The 20,232-nt window shown below is 45.7% G+C and overlaps 1 protein-coding gene across 4 annotated transcripts in view; it reads left to right on the top strand.

The window, feature by feature from the left end:
- ZDHHC9 (zDHHC palmitoyltransferase 9) overlaps positions 1–20,232 on the top strand; it is an 88,150-nt gene that overhangs the window by 26,333 nt on the left and 41,585 nt on the right. For 2 of the 4 annotated variants that reach the window (XM_073598103.1, XM_073598104.1), the window contains exon 2: positions 19,608–19,900. In XM_073598103.1, the coding sequence (XP_073454204.1) occupies positions 19,734–19,900 (167 nt within the window). In that variant the 5' untranslated portion in view covers positions 19,608–19,733. Of the gene's footprint in view, positions 1–13,916; positions 14,020–14,052; positions 14,088–19,607; positions 19,901–20,232 lie in introns of those variants that run through there. The other 2 variants (XM_073598105.1, XM_073598106.1) reach the window with 2 other exon arrangements.

Raw genomic sequence — 20,232 nt, 5'->3', positions numbered from 1 at the left:
CATATCCCCTCTCAAGCGTCTCTTCTCCAGAGAGAATAAGTTCAGAGCTCGCAACCTTTCCTCATAACTAAGATCCTCCAGTCCCTTTATTAGCTTTGTTGCCCTTCTTTGTACTCGCTCCATTTCCAGTACGTCCCTCCTGAGGACTGGTGCCCAGAACTGGACAGCATACTCCAGGTGCGGCCGGACCAGAGTCTTGTAGAACGGGAGAATTATCGTTTTATCTCTGCAGTTGATCCCCCTTTTAATGGCAATATTCTGTTTGCTTTATTAGCAGCAGCTTGGCATTGCATGTCATTGCTGAGCCTATCATCCACTAGGACCCCCAGGTCCTTTTCCATCCTAGATTCCCCCAGAGGTTCTCCCCCCAGTCTATAGATTGCATTCATATTTTTGCCACCCAAATGCATTATTTTACATTTTTCTACATTGAACCTCATTTGCCATGTAGTCGCCCACCCCATTAATTTGTTCAGGTCTTTTTGCAAGATTTCCACATCCTGCGGAGAAGTTATTGCCCTGCTTAGCTTAGTATCGTCTGCAAATACAGAGATGGAACTGTTTATCCCATCCTCCAGGTCGTTTATGAACAAATTAAATAGGATTGGTCCCAGCACAGAACCCTGGGGGACCCCACTACCCACCCCTGACCATTCCGAGTACTCCCCATTTATCACCACCCTCTGAACTCACCCTTGTAGCCAGTTTTCAATCCATGTACTCACCCTATGGTCCATGCCAACACACCTTATTTTGTACAGTAAACGTTTATGGGGAACTGTGTCAAATGCTTTTGTAAAATCCAGATACACCACGTCTACGGGTCTTCCTTTATCTAGATGGCAACTCACCTCCTCATAGAAGGTTAATAGATTGGTTTGGCAAGAACGATTCTTCATGAATCCATGCTGATTACTGCTAATGATATCATTCTTATTACTAAAATCTTGTATATAGTCCCTTATCATCCCCTCCAAGAGTTTACATACTATTGATGTTAGGCTAACTGGTCTGTAATTCCCAGGGATGTTTTTTGGGCCCTTTTTAAATATTGGTGCTACATTGGCTTTTCTCCAATCAGCTGGTACCATTCCAGTCAATAGACTGTCTGTAAAAATTAGGAACAACGGTCTGGCAATCACCTGACTGAGTTCCCTAAGTACCCTCGGATGCAAGCCATCTGGTCCCGGTGATTTATTAATGTTAAGTTTCTCAAGTCTAATTTTAATTCCGTCCTCTGTTAACCATGTAGGTGCTTCCTGTGTTGTGTCATGAGGATAAACACTGCAGTTTTGGTTACTGAAGCCCCCCGATTCACTCGTGAAGACTGAGGAGAAGAATAAATTCAATACCTTTGCCATCTCCCCATCCTTTGTAACCAGATGTCCTTCCTCATTCTTTATGGGGCCAATATGGTCTGTCCTCCCTTTTTTACTGTTTACATACTTAAAGAATTTCTTGGGATTTTTTTTTGCTCTCCTCCGCTATGTGTCTTTCATGTTCTATCTTAGCCGTCCTAATTGCACCCTTACATTTCTTATTGCATTCTTTATAAATTCTGAATGCTGTGGATGATCCCTCAACCTTGTATTTTTTGAAGGCCTTCTCCTTTGCTTTTATATGCATTTTTACATTGGAGTTAAGCCATCCAGGATGTTTGTTCGCTCTTTTAAATTTATTACCCAATGGGATACATTGGCTAATGCCCTTATTTAATATGCTCTTAAAGCAAACCCATCTCTCCTCTGTATTCTTTGTTCCTAATATTTTATCCCAATTTATGCCTTTTAGCAAGGTTTGTAGTTTAGGGAAGTTGGCTCTTTTGAAATTCAGTGTCTTTGTGTTCCCTTCATGTCTCCTATTGTGTGATTTATACTGAAACTAGTTGACGGAGAAAGGAAAGTTCCGATTTCAGGTGGTGGTGAGATGGGATTCTCTGAAGAGATGAGTGTTCAGGGATTTGCTGAAAGGTGAACAGAGTGGGAGATGGCCGGACAGTTTGGGGTATGAAGCTCCAGAAGATGGGAAAGGCTCTAGAGAAGTCCTGGAGGTGTGCCTGGGAGGAAGTAACGAGGGTGTCAGTTTGAGGAATCTTGCCTCATCGTTGTTGTCATTGGGAGGAATGGTACCCCTTTATTGTCAGTAGGGGGAAATTATGCCCCAGAGTGGGAGTAGAAAATGTTCCAAAGTCAATGGGAACAAATGATGTTCCTTTGCTTGTTTCAGTGGTAGTGATTGTGCCCCGTCCTTGGTGTCAGTGGAGGGACTAGCGCCCCGTCCTTGGTGTCGGTGGAGGGAATAGCGCCCCGTCCTTGGTGTCGGTGGAGGGAATAGCGCCCCGTCCTTGGTGTCCGGTGGAGGGAATAGCGCCCCGTCCTTGGTGTCCGGTGGAGGGAATAGCGCCCCGTCCTTGGTGTCCGGTGGAGGGAATAGCGCCCAGTCCTTGGTGTCCGGTGGAGGGAATAGCGCCCAGTCCTTGGTGTCCGGTGGAGGGAATAGCGCCCCGTCCTTGGTGTCCGGTGGAGGGAATAGCGCCCCGTCCTTGGTGTCCGGTGGAGGGAATAGCGCCCCGTCCTTTGTGTCGGTGGAGGGAATAGCGCCCCGTCCTTTGTGTCGGTGGAGGGAATAGCGCCCCGTCCTTGGTGTCGGTGGAGGGAATAGCGCCCCGTCCTTGGTGTCGGTGGAGGGAATAGCGCCCCGTCCTTGGTGTCGGTGGAGGGAATAGCGCCCCGTCCTTGGTGTCGGTGGAGGGAATAGCGCCCCGTCCTTGGTGTCGGTGGAGGGAATAGCGCCCCGTCCTTGGTGTCGGTGGAGGGAATAGCGCCCCGTCCTTGGTGTCGGTGGAGGGAATAGCGCCCCGTCCTTGGTGTCGGTGGAGGGAATAGCGCCCCGTCCTTGGTGTCGGTGGAGGGAATAGCGCCCCGTCCTTGGTGTCGGTGGAGGGAATAGCGCCCCGTCCTTGGTGTCGGTGGAGGGAATAGCGCCCCGTCCTTGGTGTCGGTGGGGTGACTTGTGCCCCATTGTTTATCAGTGGATGAAATGGCGCCCCAAGGACCAGTAAAAGCAGGCCCCCATGGGCCACAGCTTGGAGAGCACTGGGCTAGAGCAGCTTTCTCAACCTTTTCAACATAAAGTAACCCTTAAAATACCCTTCCGGTCTCAGGGATCCCCTGCTAAAAATGTCGATATCTACGACTCCTGGTACATTTAGTGTGGTGGTCAGTGGGAAGAATGCTTTTTACACTTGTGGTGGTTGGGAATAATTGCCCCCTTACAGATGGCTAAAAAAATTTGTGGTGTCAGCAGGAACTTATCTGAGAGGTTGGAATTGCTTATTGCTCAAGAAACCACTAGCAACTTCTGGAGGAACCCTGCTTGAGAAACCCTGGGCTAGAGAGCCAAGGAGGTCATGAGAAGGGTGAAGAGGATGAGTTGGGTGATAATCTGAGATGAGGTCAGTGATGTAGCTCAGGGCAGAGCTGTGGATGGTTTTGTAGGTGGCTGTAAGTAGAAAATTCCAACAAAAGGTTAGAAATGGTTAATAGTAAGGTAGTAGGTCAACCAAACTGGATTGGTTTATGACCCTTTATAAAGCTTCCACAGCAAGGTAAAGCAGTTCATAGAGTGGCAATGAGGCAAAATCCAATCCTATGCAAAAACTGGCACCACCCTATAATTAGAACTTGTAATAATAACAGTACATATAGAAAAATTCAGTGTTGTGTAAAATGATCCAAAGGGTGACCGAGGTTTAGTGGCATACCGGTGAGTCCACCGAATACATAAATTGATCTGTATCCTTGCTATGATTTTCATAGTAGAAATAAACCGTTCATAGAACAATGAATGGGTTGATCTCACCATTATCCAAAGTGTATCCAAGTCGAAATATTCTGGGAATCTCTGCAGTGCAAGAGGAGTCGGCAGCGGCATTTGGTCTTGTAACAAACGCCAATGTGGAACATGGTGATTCTAGATTGTGTTACACTGGGTCTAATTGGTCACAATCAACTTTTTTTTTTTTTTTTAAGGGTCACTTGCAATATGATTGCAGACATCTCACTTTATTGGTTATTTCAGGAGTCCATCCCTGGAACTCTTCTGTAAGAATTTTGGGACATGCACTTGCTACTGAGTTGGGGTTCTGTTGAGGACTGTATATTGTGAATTCTATCCTTGGATCAGTCTTTCTCAAATTTTTTTTTCTCCAAGAGAAACCCATTTATCAGAGGTGTCCTAAGACCTGAAAACTATATCGTTATGGGTCAGTAAGAAGAATGCTCCTTACATTGATGGCCAGTCAGAAGAATGCTCCCTACATTAGTGGTCAGTGGGAATAATGTCCTCCTTGCGTTGGCGGCCAGTGGGGAGAATGTCGCCCTTGCGTTGGCGGCCAGTAGGGAGAATGTCGCCCTTGCGTTGGCGGCCAGTGGGGAGAATGTCGCCCTTGCGTTGGCGGCCAGTGGGGAGAATGTCGCCCTTGCGTTGGCGGCCAGTGGGGAGAATGTCGCCCTTGCGTTGGCGGCCAGTGGGGAGAATGCTGCTTTTTCTGACTGCTAAGAAGACCATTGGTGTTATCCTGCTGGTTCTGCAAAGGGGTGTTGGACCTGGAACTATGCAAGCGCCATCAGATGGAGGTCAATTAGCCACAGGTCAAGAAACCCCAAGCAACCTTAGGAGGAACCCTAATTGGGAATGGTTGGCTCTGTTAGAGGGCGTGGCTCTGATTCGTGGACTGTGTTTGAAAGATACAGACTTTATCACCACGGCCTAGTCTTCTGTGGTGTTTTGGCACACCATAATATGTGTTCTTTTAGGGCCCCCAAGATTTTTGTTTATACTATTATAGACTTTGTCTTGTACATCCCTTATGGGGTTTTAATGGCTAAAAGGAGTTTGTCTTCACCACTTATAGAATGCATGAGATACACTTTTGCAAAATCTGTCTCTACCAGTCTTTATGAACTTCAGGGAATGTCTGTTGATCGATCTCTGGATTCCTTTATTAACACTTCGATGCCAAATCGATGTGCTTGTGCGTGATTGGCTTCAATGGATTATGGCTGCAGCTGTATGCCATAACCCCAGTATTTTTTTCTTTTTCTTCTGGCGAAGCTTTTTCATCTAAAAGCAATCCTAGCAGATGATTAGCCACTGGATTGCTTTTACAGGCGCTTCTCCGGGCTCTCTTGCGATCAAGGAGCATGGTATCTGATTACCATAAAGCTCTGGTCGCTGGCCATCTCTATGGTCTAGGACAGTATTTCTCAACCTTTTACGTTGAAGTACCCTTGCAAGTCTCAAAAAATGTTCTAAGTACCCCTGTCTCGAGAGTCATTTCTGTTGTGTAGGTGTCATAGTTTCTGTGTGTGTGTGTGTAATGTCAGTATGTGTTTGTGATGGTTTTTGTTAGTTTGCAATGATAGATATACACACGCACACACACTCCAGTGCCCATCAGCACAGCCTCAATAATGCAGCCTGGCCAGTGCAGCCTTATCTATGCCCATCAGCTCAGCCTCACCAATGCCCATCAATGCAGCCTGATCAGTGCAGCCTTACCTGTGCCCATCAGCACAGCCTTTCCAGTCACCGGTGCCCATCAAATGCAGCCTTGCCAGTGCCCCACCAGCGCAGCTTTGCCAGTCGCCAGTGCCCATCAGCACAGCCTCAATAATGCAGCCTGGCCAGTGCAGCCTTATCTATGCCCATCAGCTCAGCCTCACCAATGCCCATCAATGCAGCCTGATCAGTGCAGCCTTACCTGTGCCCATCAGCACAGCCTTTCCAGTCACCGGTGCCCATCAAATGCAGCCTTGCCAGTGCCCCACCAGCGCAGCTTTGCCAGTCGCCAGTGCCCATCAGCGCAGCCTTGCCTGTGCCCATCAGCGCAGCCTTGCCTATCAGTGCAGTCGCCAGTGCCCATTAGCGCAGCCTTGCCAGTCGCCATTGCCTGGCGGTTTACACAGAGCGGGGATCTTCCGCTGCAGTGTCGACTAAGTCCCACATCCTGGACCCGCGGCTCCTACGATGGGTGTTTCACATCCTGGTATTGGGCCAGTGTGACATTCATCATCGGAACCGGAGGCGGGACTTCTATGTCACTGGGCCGTGCCGGGCAAGTTGGAGTTCTTGGCAGAACACACTGGGTAGTCAGCCCTCCTCCCCTGATGCCGCTGGTCGGCGTACCCCCCTCTACCCTTGGTTCGAACCACTGGTCTAGGAGACTGGAAGCGAGGTCATTACGGCACTTCCAGTTAGGGCAGATGTAAACATTGCCTTTCTTCTCTTTTTTATTATATTTTTTTTTGTAAAGCATGTGATCAATGTTTTTTTGGGGTTTTTTAATCTCATGCTTTCTAAGGTATAGGAGACAAATTGATTATAGATCCCAGATATCTCCATCAAGAGGGACCTGTCAGCCCTTATTTCTATCACAAGGGATGTTTACATTTCTTGTGTTGGGATTAAAAGTGATCAAAAAGAAAGGGACAGTGTAAAATTGTTAAAGCGCCCCCGTTCCTTCATGCCTTTAAATTAAAAGCACAGTGTAAAAAGAAATAATAAATAAAAAAGTATAGTTCCTCCATCCAGCCGTGCTCATGCGCAGAAGCAAACGCATACATAGCTCTCGCCCGCATAGGTAAACAGTGTTTGCACCACACATGTGAGGTATCACCGCGATCGTTATGGCGAGCGCAATCATTCTAGCACTAGACCCTCCTCTGTAACTCCTAAACTGATAACTTGTAAAAATGTTTAAAGCGTTGCCTATAGAGATTTGTAAGTATCGTAGTTTGTCGCCATTCCGCGAGCGTGCGCAGTTTTACAGCGTGACATGTTGGGTATCTATTTACTCGGTGTAACATCATCTTTTTTTATATATTTTATCAAAAAAATACAGATTTTTACTTGTAAACAAAAAGTGCCAGAATAGGCTTTGTCTTCAAGTGTTTAAATAGAAGCCACAGGCTGAATCGCCGTTTGGCGTATATATGGCGTGCGGCAGGTTGGCTTGGTCCAGGCTCTCTCATCTTTCATCAGCTTCCTATTATTGCCGGTGAAGGATGCTCTAAAGATAGAAAAGAGTTGGGAATTTGCTGACCTAATTCAGGCATGTCCGTGAACCTGTTCTACGAGAACCTCTGCCTCTTCGCTTTTTATAGGTTTGCAGGAACGATGTTGCCGTACAAATATAACCGTCTTGATCTTTTTTTTTATTAGTTGCCTTTTTTTAAAGGGTTTTATTTTTATGCTATCCAGGCCAACATGGTCAGATTTATGTCCGTAGATTAGTCGGAGCTTCAGGCATGGGCTGATTGTATTTGCAGGCTATGCTTGGTGGTGCTCCACAGGGATGCTAAGGGGCCCATTCACATCTCTGCATTGCCATAAGGTGTGCGTTTCGGGCAACACATCATACAGTTCATAAAGCGTGATACGAGTGTCTCGCCTCCATGCGACAAATGTTGTATGTGACAGATTCCTGTACTTGGTCAGAAACGTACATGAATTTGTTGCATTAATGTAGCAGAATTGGCACAAATGACTCCAACACAACATGGGTCCTATTTACTGTTAGAATCTTGAGTTTTCCGAAATGGCGGTATTTCTTAAGTTTGCCGCAGCTATAGCGACCTATTAGAAAAGTGTCACCAATAAGAACGGTTCGAATCTGTCCTACGAGTCCAGAGCTATTTCTAAAATTGTTACAAAGGTTATTTATTACCAAAATCCCTATTGGCTCACTCAGACTTTGGTCTCTGGAGGGCGATCCGCGTTCAGACATCATTTGACCGGCGGTGAGGAGGCGGCGTATCTTCTCCTTACTGCCTGCCTTACCTGGCTTCTGAGATTTGTCCAGCCCTGATCTATACTAGAGGGCCAAAACATGGTAGACACCTGCCCATCCTTCCTATATGAGCGTGTTGAACATTCCATTCCAAATCCATGGGCTTTAATGTAGGGTTGGTCAATATTAATATGGAGTTGGTCAACCTTTGGGGCTACAATGTTCCCCCACTCTTTTATGGGAAGGCCTTCCACAAGTTTGGAGTGTCAGTGGGAAATGAATATTTGTGATGTCAGGCACTGATTTTTGGATGAGAAGACCTGGCTCACAATCTGCATTCCAATTCATCCCAAAGGTGTTCAGTAGGGCTGAGGTCGGGATTCTTTTGTAGGGCACTCTAGTTCCTCCACAGCAAACTGGTCAAACCATGTCTTTTTGGAGCTGGCTTTGTACACGGGCACAGTCATACTGGAGCAGAGAAATGCCTTCTCCAAGATGGTACACAAGGCTGGCCACATCTGTGGCCTATGGGTTACATGAATTCCCTTCTGCCTGCTTTATGTGGCTTCTGGGATTTGTCCAGCCCTGTTATACGCTAGAGGTGATTCTCAACCAGGGTTCCTCCAGAGGTTGCTAGGGGTTCCTTCAGCATTGGGCAATTTCTGCCTCTCAGATAAGTTCCCACTCACATCATTGATCTTTTTAGCTATCTGTAAGGAGGTAATTCTTCCCAATGACCACAAGTGTAGGGACCATTCTTCCCATTGACCATCACACTAATGTATCATGAGTTGTAGATTTCTAATTTTTAGCAGGGGTTCCCCGAGACCAAAAAAACGATTTCAAGGGTTCCTCTGTGTTGAAAAGGTTGAGAAAGGCTGCTCTAGAGGGATAAAACGTGGTGGGCACCTGACCATTGTTCCAATATGATCTTGTTGAACATTCCATTCCAAATACATGGGTACTAATATTCAAAAAAACTTTTTGAGGTCAGGTACTGATGTTGGAGGAGAAGACCTGGCTTACAATCAGCGTTCCAATTCACCCCAAAGGTGTTGATTACGATCGAGGTCAGGGCTCTATGCAGGACACCCGAGTTCCTCCACACCAAGCTGGTCAAACTATGTCATTTTGGAGATGGCTTTTTGTACACAGGGGTGTAGTCCTACTGGAACAGAGAAAGGCCTTCTCCAAGATGTTACCACAAGGTTGACCACATCTGCTGTCCCACAGGTTACATGAATTTGGTGCTGAACTGCCTGCTGGGATTTGTCCAGGCCTGATATATGCTAGAAGGACATAACATGGTGGACCACCTGATCATCGTTCCTATATGAGCTTGCTGAACATTCCATTCCAAAGCCATGGGCATTAATATTCGAAAATGTTATTTGTGAGGTCAGACACTGATGTTTTGAGGAGAAGACCTGGCTCACAATCAGCATTCCAATTCATCCCAAAGGTGTTCAGTAAGGTTGAGGTCATGGCTCTGTGCAAGACGCTCGAGTTCCTCCACACCAAGCTGATCATTTCTGTATCAGGAATTGTGTTAAATTTTTTGGGCTGTCTTGGCTTATTTGTTTTTTTTTTTTTTTGTCTTCTTCGGGAGCCAAAAAGCACAATGTGCTGATGGCTGTAATTCTGCGAAAAGTCTTTATTTGTATTGAAGCTTTTTTTCTTCTGGATATTTCTTTTACAAAGTTCCGGCAGACAGAGCTTTGTAACAGGAGTTTCTTTCATCCTGTGCTGCATGATTCCATGCCTGAACTCCCTTTTTCATGTTCGGAGAATGCCACCCCCCTTTCCCTACTGCCGCGGTTCGATGCAATCTATTCTCGGATATATTATTAGGTTTCTGTTGAGGTTTAGCAGAGCCAGCAAGAGAGCGAAAAGCCATTGTTAGAATGGTTTTTAGACGTTAAAAAGCTTGCTCGAAGCTGGAAAAAATTAATCAAGTTATATATACATTGAAAAATGTAATTTGTGTTTTTACATAGAACCAACATGAGGCCTTAATGTCTGCTTGCTGCAATTACCCTGCATTTGGATATCTTGCACAATGCTGTCAGGAATATACTTATAGGAGGCAAAACCTAACAAATGACCTACCCTGTATGCTTCTTCTTCATGGGCCAGTCGGACTTTATTACAAGACTTGCTCAACGGTAATAATCATCATCCTCATCCACCCTCTGTCCTGTCATTGTTCATTGTCTGGCCCCTACCGGTTCAGCCACCTGTCCATCAGTCTGGCCCCCTGCTGGTCCACCCGCTGGTCCATCAGTCTGGCCCCCCCGCCGGTCAATCTGTCTGGCCCCCCCCCCCCGCCGGTCCATCCGCCGGTCCATCAGTCTGGACCCCGCCGCCGGTCCAGCCACCTGTCCGTCAGTCTGGCCCCCCGCCGGTCCAGCCAGCTGTCCATCAGTCTGGCCCCCCCACCAGTCCAGCCGCCGGTCCATCAGTCTGGACCCCGCCGCCGGTCCAGCCACCTGTCCGTCAGTCTGGCCCCCCGCCGGTCCAGCCACCTGTCCGTCAGTCTGGCCCCCCGCCGGTCCAGCCAGCTGTCCATCAGTCTGGCCCCCTGCCGGTCCAGCCAGCTGTCCATCAGTCTGGCCCCCCCGCCGGTCCAGCCGCCTGTCCATCAGTCTGGCCCCCCCCCCGCCGGTCCAGCCACCTGTCCGTCAGTCTGGCCCAGCCGCCTGTCCATCAGTCTGGCCCAGCCGCCTGTCCATCAGTCTGGCCCAGCCGCCTGTCCATCAGTCTGGTCCAGCCGCCTGTCCATCAGTCTGGCCCAGCCGCCTGTCCATCAGTCTGGCCCAGCCGCCTGTCCATCAGTCTGGTCCAGCCGCCTGTCCATCAGTCTGCCCCCCCCCTGCCGGTCCAGCCGCCTGTCCATCAGTCTGGCCCCCCCGCCGGTCCAGCCGCCTGTCCGTCAGTCTGGCCCCCCCCCGCCGGTCCAGCCACCTGTCCGTCAGTCTGGCCCCCCCGCCGGTCCAGCCGCCTGTCCATCAGTCTGCCCCCCCCCTGCCGGTCCAGCCGCCTGTCCATCAGTCTGCCCCCCCCCCCTGCCGGTCCAGCCGCCTGTCCATCAGTCTGCCGGTCCAGCCGCTTGTCCATCAGTCTGCCGGTCCAGCCGCCTGTCCATCAGTCTGCCCCCCCCCCCGCCGGTCCAGCCGCCGGTCCATCAGTCTGGCCCCCCCGCCGGTCCAGCTGCCGGTCCATCAGTCTGGCCCCCCCGCCGGGTCCAGCTGCCGGTCCATCAGTCTGGCCCCCCCGCCGGTCCAGCTGCCGGTCCATCATCTGGCCCCCCGCCGGTCCAGCTGCCGGTCCATCAGTCTGACCCCCCGCCCGTCCAGGCCATCATTATCCGTCCATTCTCTGTCTGTCCAATGCCAGTCCACTCGTCTCTCATTGGCAGTCCAATCGCAAATCTGTGATTTCTAGCCTCTAATCAATATTTTATTACTGTCCCTGTCCCTATTGTTGGAGTCAGGACAGGCAGTGATGGTAAATCTGGCGACCCATTTAAAAGCCCATTTCCATAGAGGGCAGAAGGGTCGAAATTGTTGCCAATGTTTTTATAACGGTGTCAGGACCTTCCCGTTGGCTGGTAATATCATGATCTCATCCTCGTCCAATCAGAGAATGCTTTGCATGCATTGAGAAAATACAAAGTGTTCGGTGAACGACACCTTCTTCACAATGCGGCAGGGCAACCGATCGACACAGGACCCGGAATTTAGCGGAGATCGCTGAGGTAGCGGGGCTTATACTGTGATCTTCAGCTTCTAGAGAGGTCTCACAGGTATGGTGTACATCATTACAATGATCAAAGCTGGAATAATGTAACTACGTAATAAAAGATGTCCATACTTGGAATTCTCCTTTTACACCAGGTGGATCTGTATGTATGGGCCACCTACATCTACTTGTATATCGCTACAATCTAATCATTGACTTTTTCTGCTGAGTAATCCGTACTTTGCAGTTTATCTAAACATTTACTCCGATTAGTAAATCTCCAATCCCGGTTTGAGCTTTGTCCTCCTGGTCATAGTCAGACATGTCCTGGAATGTTTGTTTTCTGTAATGGAAAACTTTTCTATAAAGGCTTTATGTTCAGTCAACCATGACGCTCGGATTATTGGTGGTGTCCATCATTGGGTTGCATTGCTGAAAATCGCGTTTCTTGTGATGAATTCATCTTTGGAGCCTTTAATACAGCATTTTTTATTTTTTTCAGCTTTGGATATCGTTAAAGGGAAGTCTACTGTAATATCTGATTTCCTTTAGAGTTGAACTCCAGGATCAAAAAATATTGTCTAAATCCATATACCATGTGTGTGTTCTTCTTGAGATCTGTGCAGTCATCCAGTGTGAGACTTCCTGTAATAAAGACCGCTCACTGCTGCTCTCTCTCCTTGTGCAGGGTGACTGGTCTTGTCTCCGCCCACTCCTGTAGTATACTGCAGGCAGACGGTAGTAGGTGGAGTCTGCTGGTCCCTCCCACAGCTCTGCTCTCTCTCCTTGTGCGGGTGACTTTTCATGTCTCCGCCGCCTCCTGTAGTCTCCTGTGCGCAGCCTATAGTGGGTGGAGTCTGCCGGCCCCTCCCACAGCTCTGCTCTCTCTCCCCCTGTGCAGGGTGACTTTGTGTCTCCGTCCCCTCCTGTGTGCAGCCTATAGTGCGTGGAGTCTGCCGGCCCCTCCCATAGCTCTGCTCTCTCTCCCCTTGTGCAGGGTTACTTTTTGTGTCTCCGCCCCCTCCTGTGTGCAGCCTATAGTGGGTGGAGTCTGCTGGCCCCTCCCTCTGCTCTGCTTTCTCTCTGCTCGTGCAGGGTGACTGGTCTTTGCTCCGCCCCCCTCCTGGCACTTTCTGCAGGCAGCCTGTAGTGGGTGGAGCCTGCTGAGTCCCTCCCACAGCTTTCTTCTCTCTCCTTGTGCAGGGTGACTTTTCATGTCTCCACCCCCTCCTGTAGTCTCCTGTGTGCAGCCTATAGTGGATGGACTCTGCTGGCCCCTCCCTCTGCTCTGCTTTCTCTCTGCTCGTGCAGGGTGACTGGTCTTGACTCCGCCCCCTCCTGTCATTTTATGCAGGCAGCCTGTAGTGGGTGGGGCCTGCTGAGTCCATCCCACAGCTTTGTTCTCTCTCCTTGCGCAGGGTGACTGGTCTTGTCTCCGCCCCTTCTGTCATTTTCTGCAGGCAGCCTGTAGTGGGTGGGGCCTGCTGAGTCCCTCCCACATCTCTGCTTTTCGCTGCTTGTGCAGAGTGACTGTGGGTGGAGCCTGCTGGGCCCCTTTCCACAGCTCTGCTCCCTCCTTGTGAGGGGGGGGGGTACTTTTTCTTGGGAGGGTGCATGTGATCCACACAGGGTCAATCGAAACTGTCGAGACAGAGTGTCAGGGGTCCTGCAGCCTCATAGGACAATTGGGGAGAATGAAAACTTCTTCTAAAAGCTTTACCCAAAAACTAATAGGGGTCACAAGACTGCTAAATACTGCTGATGAGAAAAGGGTTTTTAGCAGTTTATATATACTAAAATGATTGCATTTCTGTGTACTGTTGGAGACCAGATTTTGTGAATGCAGGCTCCTGGGTTTAGTAACACTTGAATTTTTCAATTTATTTATTTATTTTTTTTTTTTCTGTAATGCTATTTTTTTTTTTTTAAATGGTTTTTATTTTCTAGTTTGTTTTTTTTTTTTTTTTTTTTATTTATTTATTCATATTTTTTTAATGTTGTGTTTTTTTTTTTGGTGCATTACCAGCTTATTCATTTGCATGGGCTGCCTTATTGCAGTGCGCACTAACATGTAAAACGAAAGGCGGCACACCAGGATTCCAAGGTTTGAAGGGGCACTAATTGTATTATTTTCCTGTATGCAGGCTGATTGGAATAATAATTAAAAAAAAATACACATATTATAATATTAAAAATACACATATAATATTTATTTATTTATTATTATTATTATTATTATTATTACATTTTCTGCTTGTAAATGTCTACAAAGGCTCCGTTTCCATTATCGGCGTTGAACAGTTTCCTGCCATCAGGATCATATCAGACTTTTGCAATCAGATGTCAAATTCCATATTACTTATTAAACCAATTTTTTTTTTTTTTTTTGCTGTGTGTTCAGCCCGCTCCAGATAATGTAATGACTTCAGTTGTTGTGCCGCCTCCGCCGCGCCGACCTTTGACGTCCCCAGGTGGAAGCTTTGCTGGTAAAAAAAAAAAATGAAATTTATAATCTTAATCACCTCCCAGAGCAGAAATCTTGTGTGATGAACGGGTAGGCGGGGGTCTCTCTCTCTCTCTATCCGCGGCTCTTTCTGGATATGTGTGGTCTCGTGCCGTGCCTGACCTATTTTCTGTGGTGTCGATTGGCAGGTTACCGGAGAGATATAAATATACCTCCAACGTGCGGCAGAGCGGCCGGCATAGAAGACCGTTTTGTGTATTTTTTTGGGGTTTTTTTTATTACTGTTTTAAGGACCGCGGTCTCGGAAAATCGTGTGTGCTCTGTGGGGGGGAATGGGGTTCCTTTTTTTTTTTTTTAATAATGATTTATTTTTTTTATTTTATTTTTTATTTTTTTATTATTTTTATATTTTATTTTTTTTTTGGGGGGGGGGGGGGGTTACTTTTTTAAATTATTAAAGCAGAATACAGTTCTAGCAAATATAATTGGGATCTCGGCTTCTACGTTGAATATTGTTAAGTTCATTCATTAACCTCTTCCCACCATCCTCAGGCATTTATGGGACGGCAGGGCAGGTGAGGCCATTGGCCAGCCGTTTTACGTGTGTGTCCAAGGGGGGGGGCGGGGGTTGTGTGCTGCGAGCACACTTGCCCGCAACGCTGACTGAGCTGTCGCCACCGGCTCTTGGCTTCTGTTTTGTGATTGGACGGTGTGGGCTCCTGGTCGTTTGGCCACTGTTGGAGGCCATCGGGATGCCGCCTCGTTTTAACGCCCAGTTAAAGGCTCATTGGAAAGTAGCAGGGGAAGGGTGAAAAATAATACTTGGTGATCCTGCCATGAAGGATCCTTTTTCAGGCACTTCCTGTTGTAAAGCCGCTGGCCAAATGTTTTTGAGAATGATGCAAATAGGAATTTTCACAAAGTCTGCTGCCTCGGTGTTTTGTTTATTTATTTATTTTTGATCATTTTGTTAGATGTTGCGATGTGATACTGAAGTATAATTACAAGCATTTCATGAATGTCAAAGGCTTATAACTGACCATTACATGAAGTTTATGCAAAGCGTCAAAATTTGGGCCACATCCTCATCAGCGCAAATCCTGAAGGAGAAAAATGATTTATTTACGTTTTCTGACAAACTAAAACTTTTTTTTTTTTTTTTCAAACTTTTCGGTCGTTTTTCTATTTTGTGCTAAAAAAAATTAAGTACCACCAAAAGAAAGCTCTATTTATGTGAAGAAAATGCTAAAAAAAATATTTGGGTACAGTGCAGCATGACCGCGCAATTGAGTGACAGCGCTGAAAACTGAAAAATGAACCTGGGCAGGGAGGGGGTAAAAGTGCCCGGTATTGAAGGGGTTAAAGCAGTTTATATTTACTAAATTAATTGCATTTCTGTGTACTGTGGGAGACCAGATTGTGTGAATGCAGGCTCCTGATTTTAGTAACACTTGCATTTTTGAATTCTTTCATTTTTATTTTTTTTTTATGTTGTTATTTTATATTTTTTTACTGGTTTTTTTTTCAATTTTTTTCCCCTTTTTTTTAATGCTATTTTATTTTTTTAATGGTTTTTATTTCTATTTTTTTTCCCTTTTTTATGTTATTATTTTATTTTTTTTTAATGGTTTTTATTTTCAATTTTTCACCTTTTTTTTTTTTTTTTTTTTTTTTTTTTTTTTTTTTTATAAAAATTTTTTTTGTGTGCATTAACAGCATATTAATTTGCATGGGCTGCCCTATCGCAATGTGCACTAACATGTAAAATGAAAGGCAAGTTGACGCAGCGCACCAAGATTTGAAGGGAACCCAACTGTGGTATTTTCCTGTATGCACTGATTGAAATAATAATAAAAAAAAATATATATAGATATATATATCTATATATAGATATATATATCTATATATAGATATATATATCTATATATAGATATATATATCTATATATAGATATATATAGAGAGATATATATCTCTCTCTCTCTCTATATATATATATATATATATATATATATATATATATATATATATATATATATATATATATATATATATATATATTCTCTCTCTCTCTCCTCTCTTCTCTCTCTCTCTCTCTCTCTCCCCCCCCCCCCCCTCTCTCTCTCTCTCTCTCTCTCTCTCTCTCTCCTCTCTCTCTCTCTCTCTCTCTCTATATCTATAATATTTTTATTTTTTTATAGAATATATATAATATTTTATTTTTTTGCTAAAAAAAATAAAATAAAAAAAAAACCCCAGTGGTGATTAAATACCACCAAAAGAAAGCTCTATTTGTGTGAAGAAAATGATAAAAAAAAAAAATGTGGGTACAGTGTTGCATGTTGAGTGATGGCGCTGAAAGCTGAAAATGGACCTGGGCAGGAAGGGGGGTAAAAGTGCCCGGTATTGAAGGGGGTAACTCTACAGACAGCCAGAGATCCATACTGAGCTGTAGATTCTCCGAGCCACGCACTTCTGCGGAAGAATGCACTTTAAAGATTTAATAAATGACTTTGCAGCACTAAAGGGCAATTTTTTTTGTTGTTGTTTTGCTTGCGTGGGCATGTAATGTGCTGCCATGAGGAAGGGAAGGGTCCATCTGCTGCGTCCGGAGAACCCCCTACGATGCTGCCGAGGCCTCTTCTCCAGACGTTTCCTCTCTCTCTTATTAATAATTAAAGCTGCTGTCGCGTTGGGAAAAATTGTTTTGCTTTGACTCAGCAGCGCGGCGCCCGCCGTAAACGTAATATTAGTGGTAGGGATGGATGAACTGGGAGGTCTCCGCTCTGTTTTGAGTGTAAAATAGAAATCGTTTAATAGCCAGTCAGGGAATTTCTTATTGCTGTGAAGCTGCGAGGAACGTTCCATGTCCCCGGCATGAGCTGATAAAACTGCTTAGCATGTATGGAGTCGCTTGGTTGGAGCCTGCGGAATCCGACGCGGTTCACGCCTGATCTCTGGCTGGGAGTGTGGCGGGTATGGAGACAATGGAGAGGAGCTGTGATGGAAACTTGTGGGTACAATGATGGTGTACGGAGGAGGAAACCTAGAAGAATGACGGCAGAGGGAGAACAAGTGATACATAGTCTGCCCCATTTTTTTTTTCTTAATTTATTTTAATTGTATTTAATTTTTTATACATTTAAAAAAAATACAATTAAAATAAAAAAGAAATAAAAAAAAAAAGAAAAAAAGGGGGTGTACTGACTTTTGTTGCCGGCGGTTTAGACATTAATGGCTGTGTGTTGAGTTATTTTGAGGGGACAGCAAATTTACACGGTTATACAAGCTGTACACTCACTACTTTACATTGTAGCCAAGTGTCATTTCTTCCAGTGTTGTCACATGAAAAGAGAGAAGAAAAAATTTACACAAATGTCACTGAGGGGTGTACTTACTTTTGTGTTATGCTATGTGTGTAATAAATATATCCATATCCTTACTGTTGAATGACTCGCTACCTCTGCTGAAGTTTGGTTCAAAGCATCACTACTCTTTAGGTAAAAAAAAAAAAAAAAAACTTCCTAAGGTTAGCTTAGAACGTTCCTCCTGTTGGTTTGAGGTCATATCGCCGTGTTCTTGATCTTGGCGTCATGCTGAAAATCCTGACCTTCTGAACCTTTTTTCGCTCACGTATTTTAAAGGTTTCAGTTATGTCTCTCCTTTCCCTGCTTTCCTCCAGACTGTACACAAAACTTATCAGGAGAGACTGGAGGAACTTCTTATTATCTCCCAGACCCTTCACTATTTGTGTTGTCTGGACTTGTTCTATCTTATCAATGTTTTTTGTGAGGTCTCCAGAACTGGATACAGTATTCTAAATAAGGTCCAACTAAAGATCTATATAGAGGACTCGGGACCTTCCGTCCTCCTGCTGGTGACCCCTCTAGTGATATAAAGATCTATATAGAGGAATCAGGACCTCCGTCCTCCTGCTGGTGATCCTCTAGTGATATAAAGATCTATATAGAGAAACCAGGACCTCCTTCCTCCTGCTGGTGACCCCTCTAGTGATATAAAGATCTATATAGAGGAATCAGGACCACCTTCCTCCCCCCTGGCGACCCCTCTAGTGATATAAAGATCTATATAGAGGAATCAGGACCTCCTTCCTCCTGCTGGTGACCCCTCTAGTGATATAAAGATCTATATAGAGGAATCAGGACCTCCTTCCTCCTGCTGGTGACCCCTCTAGTGATATAAAGATCTATATAGAGGAATCAGGACCTCCTTCCTCCTGCTGGTAACCCCTCTAGTGATCTATTTACATAGGTTGAAGAAAGACATAAATCCATCTTGTTCAACCAAAAAAAAAAAAAATTAAATAAAAATAATATATAATATTACAAAATCCCATATTCACAATCCTTCACCCACATTTAATCCAGAAGAAGGCAAAAAACCCCAGCAAAGCATGATTCAATTTGCTACAGCTGGGGGGAAAAATTCCTTCCTGATCCCCCGCGAGGCAGTCGGATTTTCCCTGGATCAACCTTGCCCATAAATGTCAGTACCCAGTTATATTATGTACATTCAGGAAAGAATCTAAAGCAGTCTAAAGAGACTATTCCACATTTCACAGCTCTTACTGTGAAGAAACCTTTCCGTATTTGGAGATGAAAACTTTTTTCCTTCTAGATGTAAAGAGTGCCCCCTGTGTCCTCTGTGATAGATCTATATAGAGGAATCGGGACCTCTGTCCTCTTGCCGGTGATCCCTCTAGTGATATAAAGATCTATATAGAGGAATCAGGACCTCTGTCCTCTTGCCGGTGATCCCTCTAGTGATATAAAGATCTATATAGAGGAATCAGGACCTCCTTCCTCCTGCCGATGACCCCTCTAGTGATATAAAGATCTATATAGAGGAATCAGGACCTCCTTCCTCCCACCGGTGACCCCTCTAGTGATATAAAGATCTATATATAGAGGAATCAGGACCTCCTTCCTCCTGCTGGTGACCCCCTCTAGTGATATAAAGATCTATATAGAGGAATCAGGACCTCCTTCCTCCCATCGGTGCCCCCTTTAGTGATATAAAGATCTATATAGAGAAATCAGGACCTCCTTCCTCCTGCTGGTGACCCCTCTAGTGATTTTAAAGATCTATATAGAGGAATCAGGACCTCCTTCCTCCTGCTGGCGATCCCTCTAGTGATATATAGATCTATATAGAGGAATCAGGACCACCTTCCTCCCCCTGGTGACCCCTCTAGTGATATAAAGATCTATATAGAGGAATCAGGACCCTCCTCCTCCTGCTGGTGACCCCTCTAGTGATATAAAAGATCTATATAGAGGGAATCAGGACCTCCTTCCTCCTGCTGGTGACCTCTCTAGTGATATAAAGATCTATATAGAGTAATGAGAACTTCCTTCTCCTTCCTCCTGCTGGTGAAGTCCACTTTTTAAGTTGACCACGTTCCTGTAAACTTGGAGCTTGTATGGTAGTTGCACTTAGATTTGAGGGAGCTTTAGTGAGAAGAAAAACCTCCTCAGATACACGCAGACAGCCAAGAACGATTAATTTTCAAATGAAATGTTAACACGCCTACAGATCTTGGTGTGACTTTTCTGATCACGATTGATATAACGGTCTCCATTTCTTGCAGGTCATCCTTTGCGTCTAATATGTTGCCGTGCCCAGCCTGGTCAGAGCGGAAGAGCTTAGGATAGCATCGCCCTAGGGGAGCACGGAAGGGGACCTCCAAACCACGCCAAAGCGTTACGGAGGAACCATGTCGGTTATGATGGTGAGGAAGAAAGTGACTCGAAAATGGGAGAAATTACCGGGCAAGAACACCTTCTGCTGCGACGGGCGCGTCATGATGGCCAGACAGAAGGGAATCTTCTACCTGACGCTCATTCTCATCTTGGGGACGTGCTCGCTCTTCTTTGCTTTCGAGTAAGTGTGTGTGTGTTTTTTTTTTTTTTTGTTTGTTTGTTTCTCTTTTCTGGGCCTGGCTTAGAATGTACACGTAAAAAAGGAAGGAGGAGGCCTTCCAAGAAGGTCACAATAGCTGGTCACTACGGTTAGAATCGTACATGTGGCTTTCTCTCAGAATGTGTATATAAGGCTAACCGTTCCTCTAGTGCGACTCAGGATGCGGCTTTGGAGCGACTTTCATGCAACTTTACACTCTCTGGCGCTTAAGTTGCATCGAAGTACTGCAGGAACCTTTTTTAAAGTTGCTACCACTAAGTCGCATAGATTGGAATGGGTGCCGTTGAAATCAA

Source organism: Aquarana catesbeiana, linkage group LG09 (assembly GCF_042186555.1).
Source record: "Aquarana catesbeiana isolate 2022-GZ linkage group LG09, ASM4218655v1, whole genome shotgun sequence".
Classification (NCBI taxonomy): Eukaryota; Metazoa; Chordata; class Amphibia; order Anura; family Ranidae; genus Aquarana; species Aquarana catesbeiana.
The sequence above is the reverse complement of the archived record's forward strand: the minus strand, read 5'-3'. Positions and strand labels throughout refer to the sequence as shown.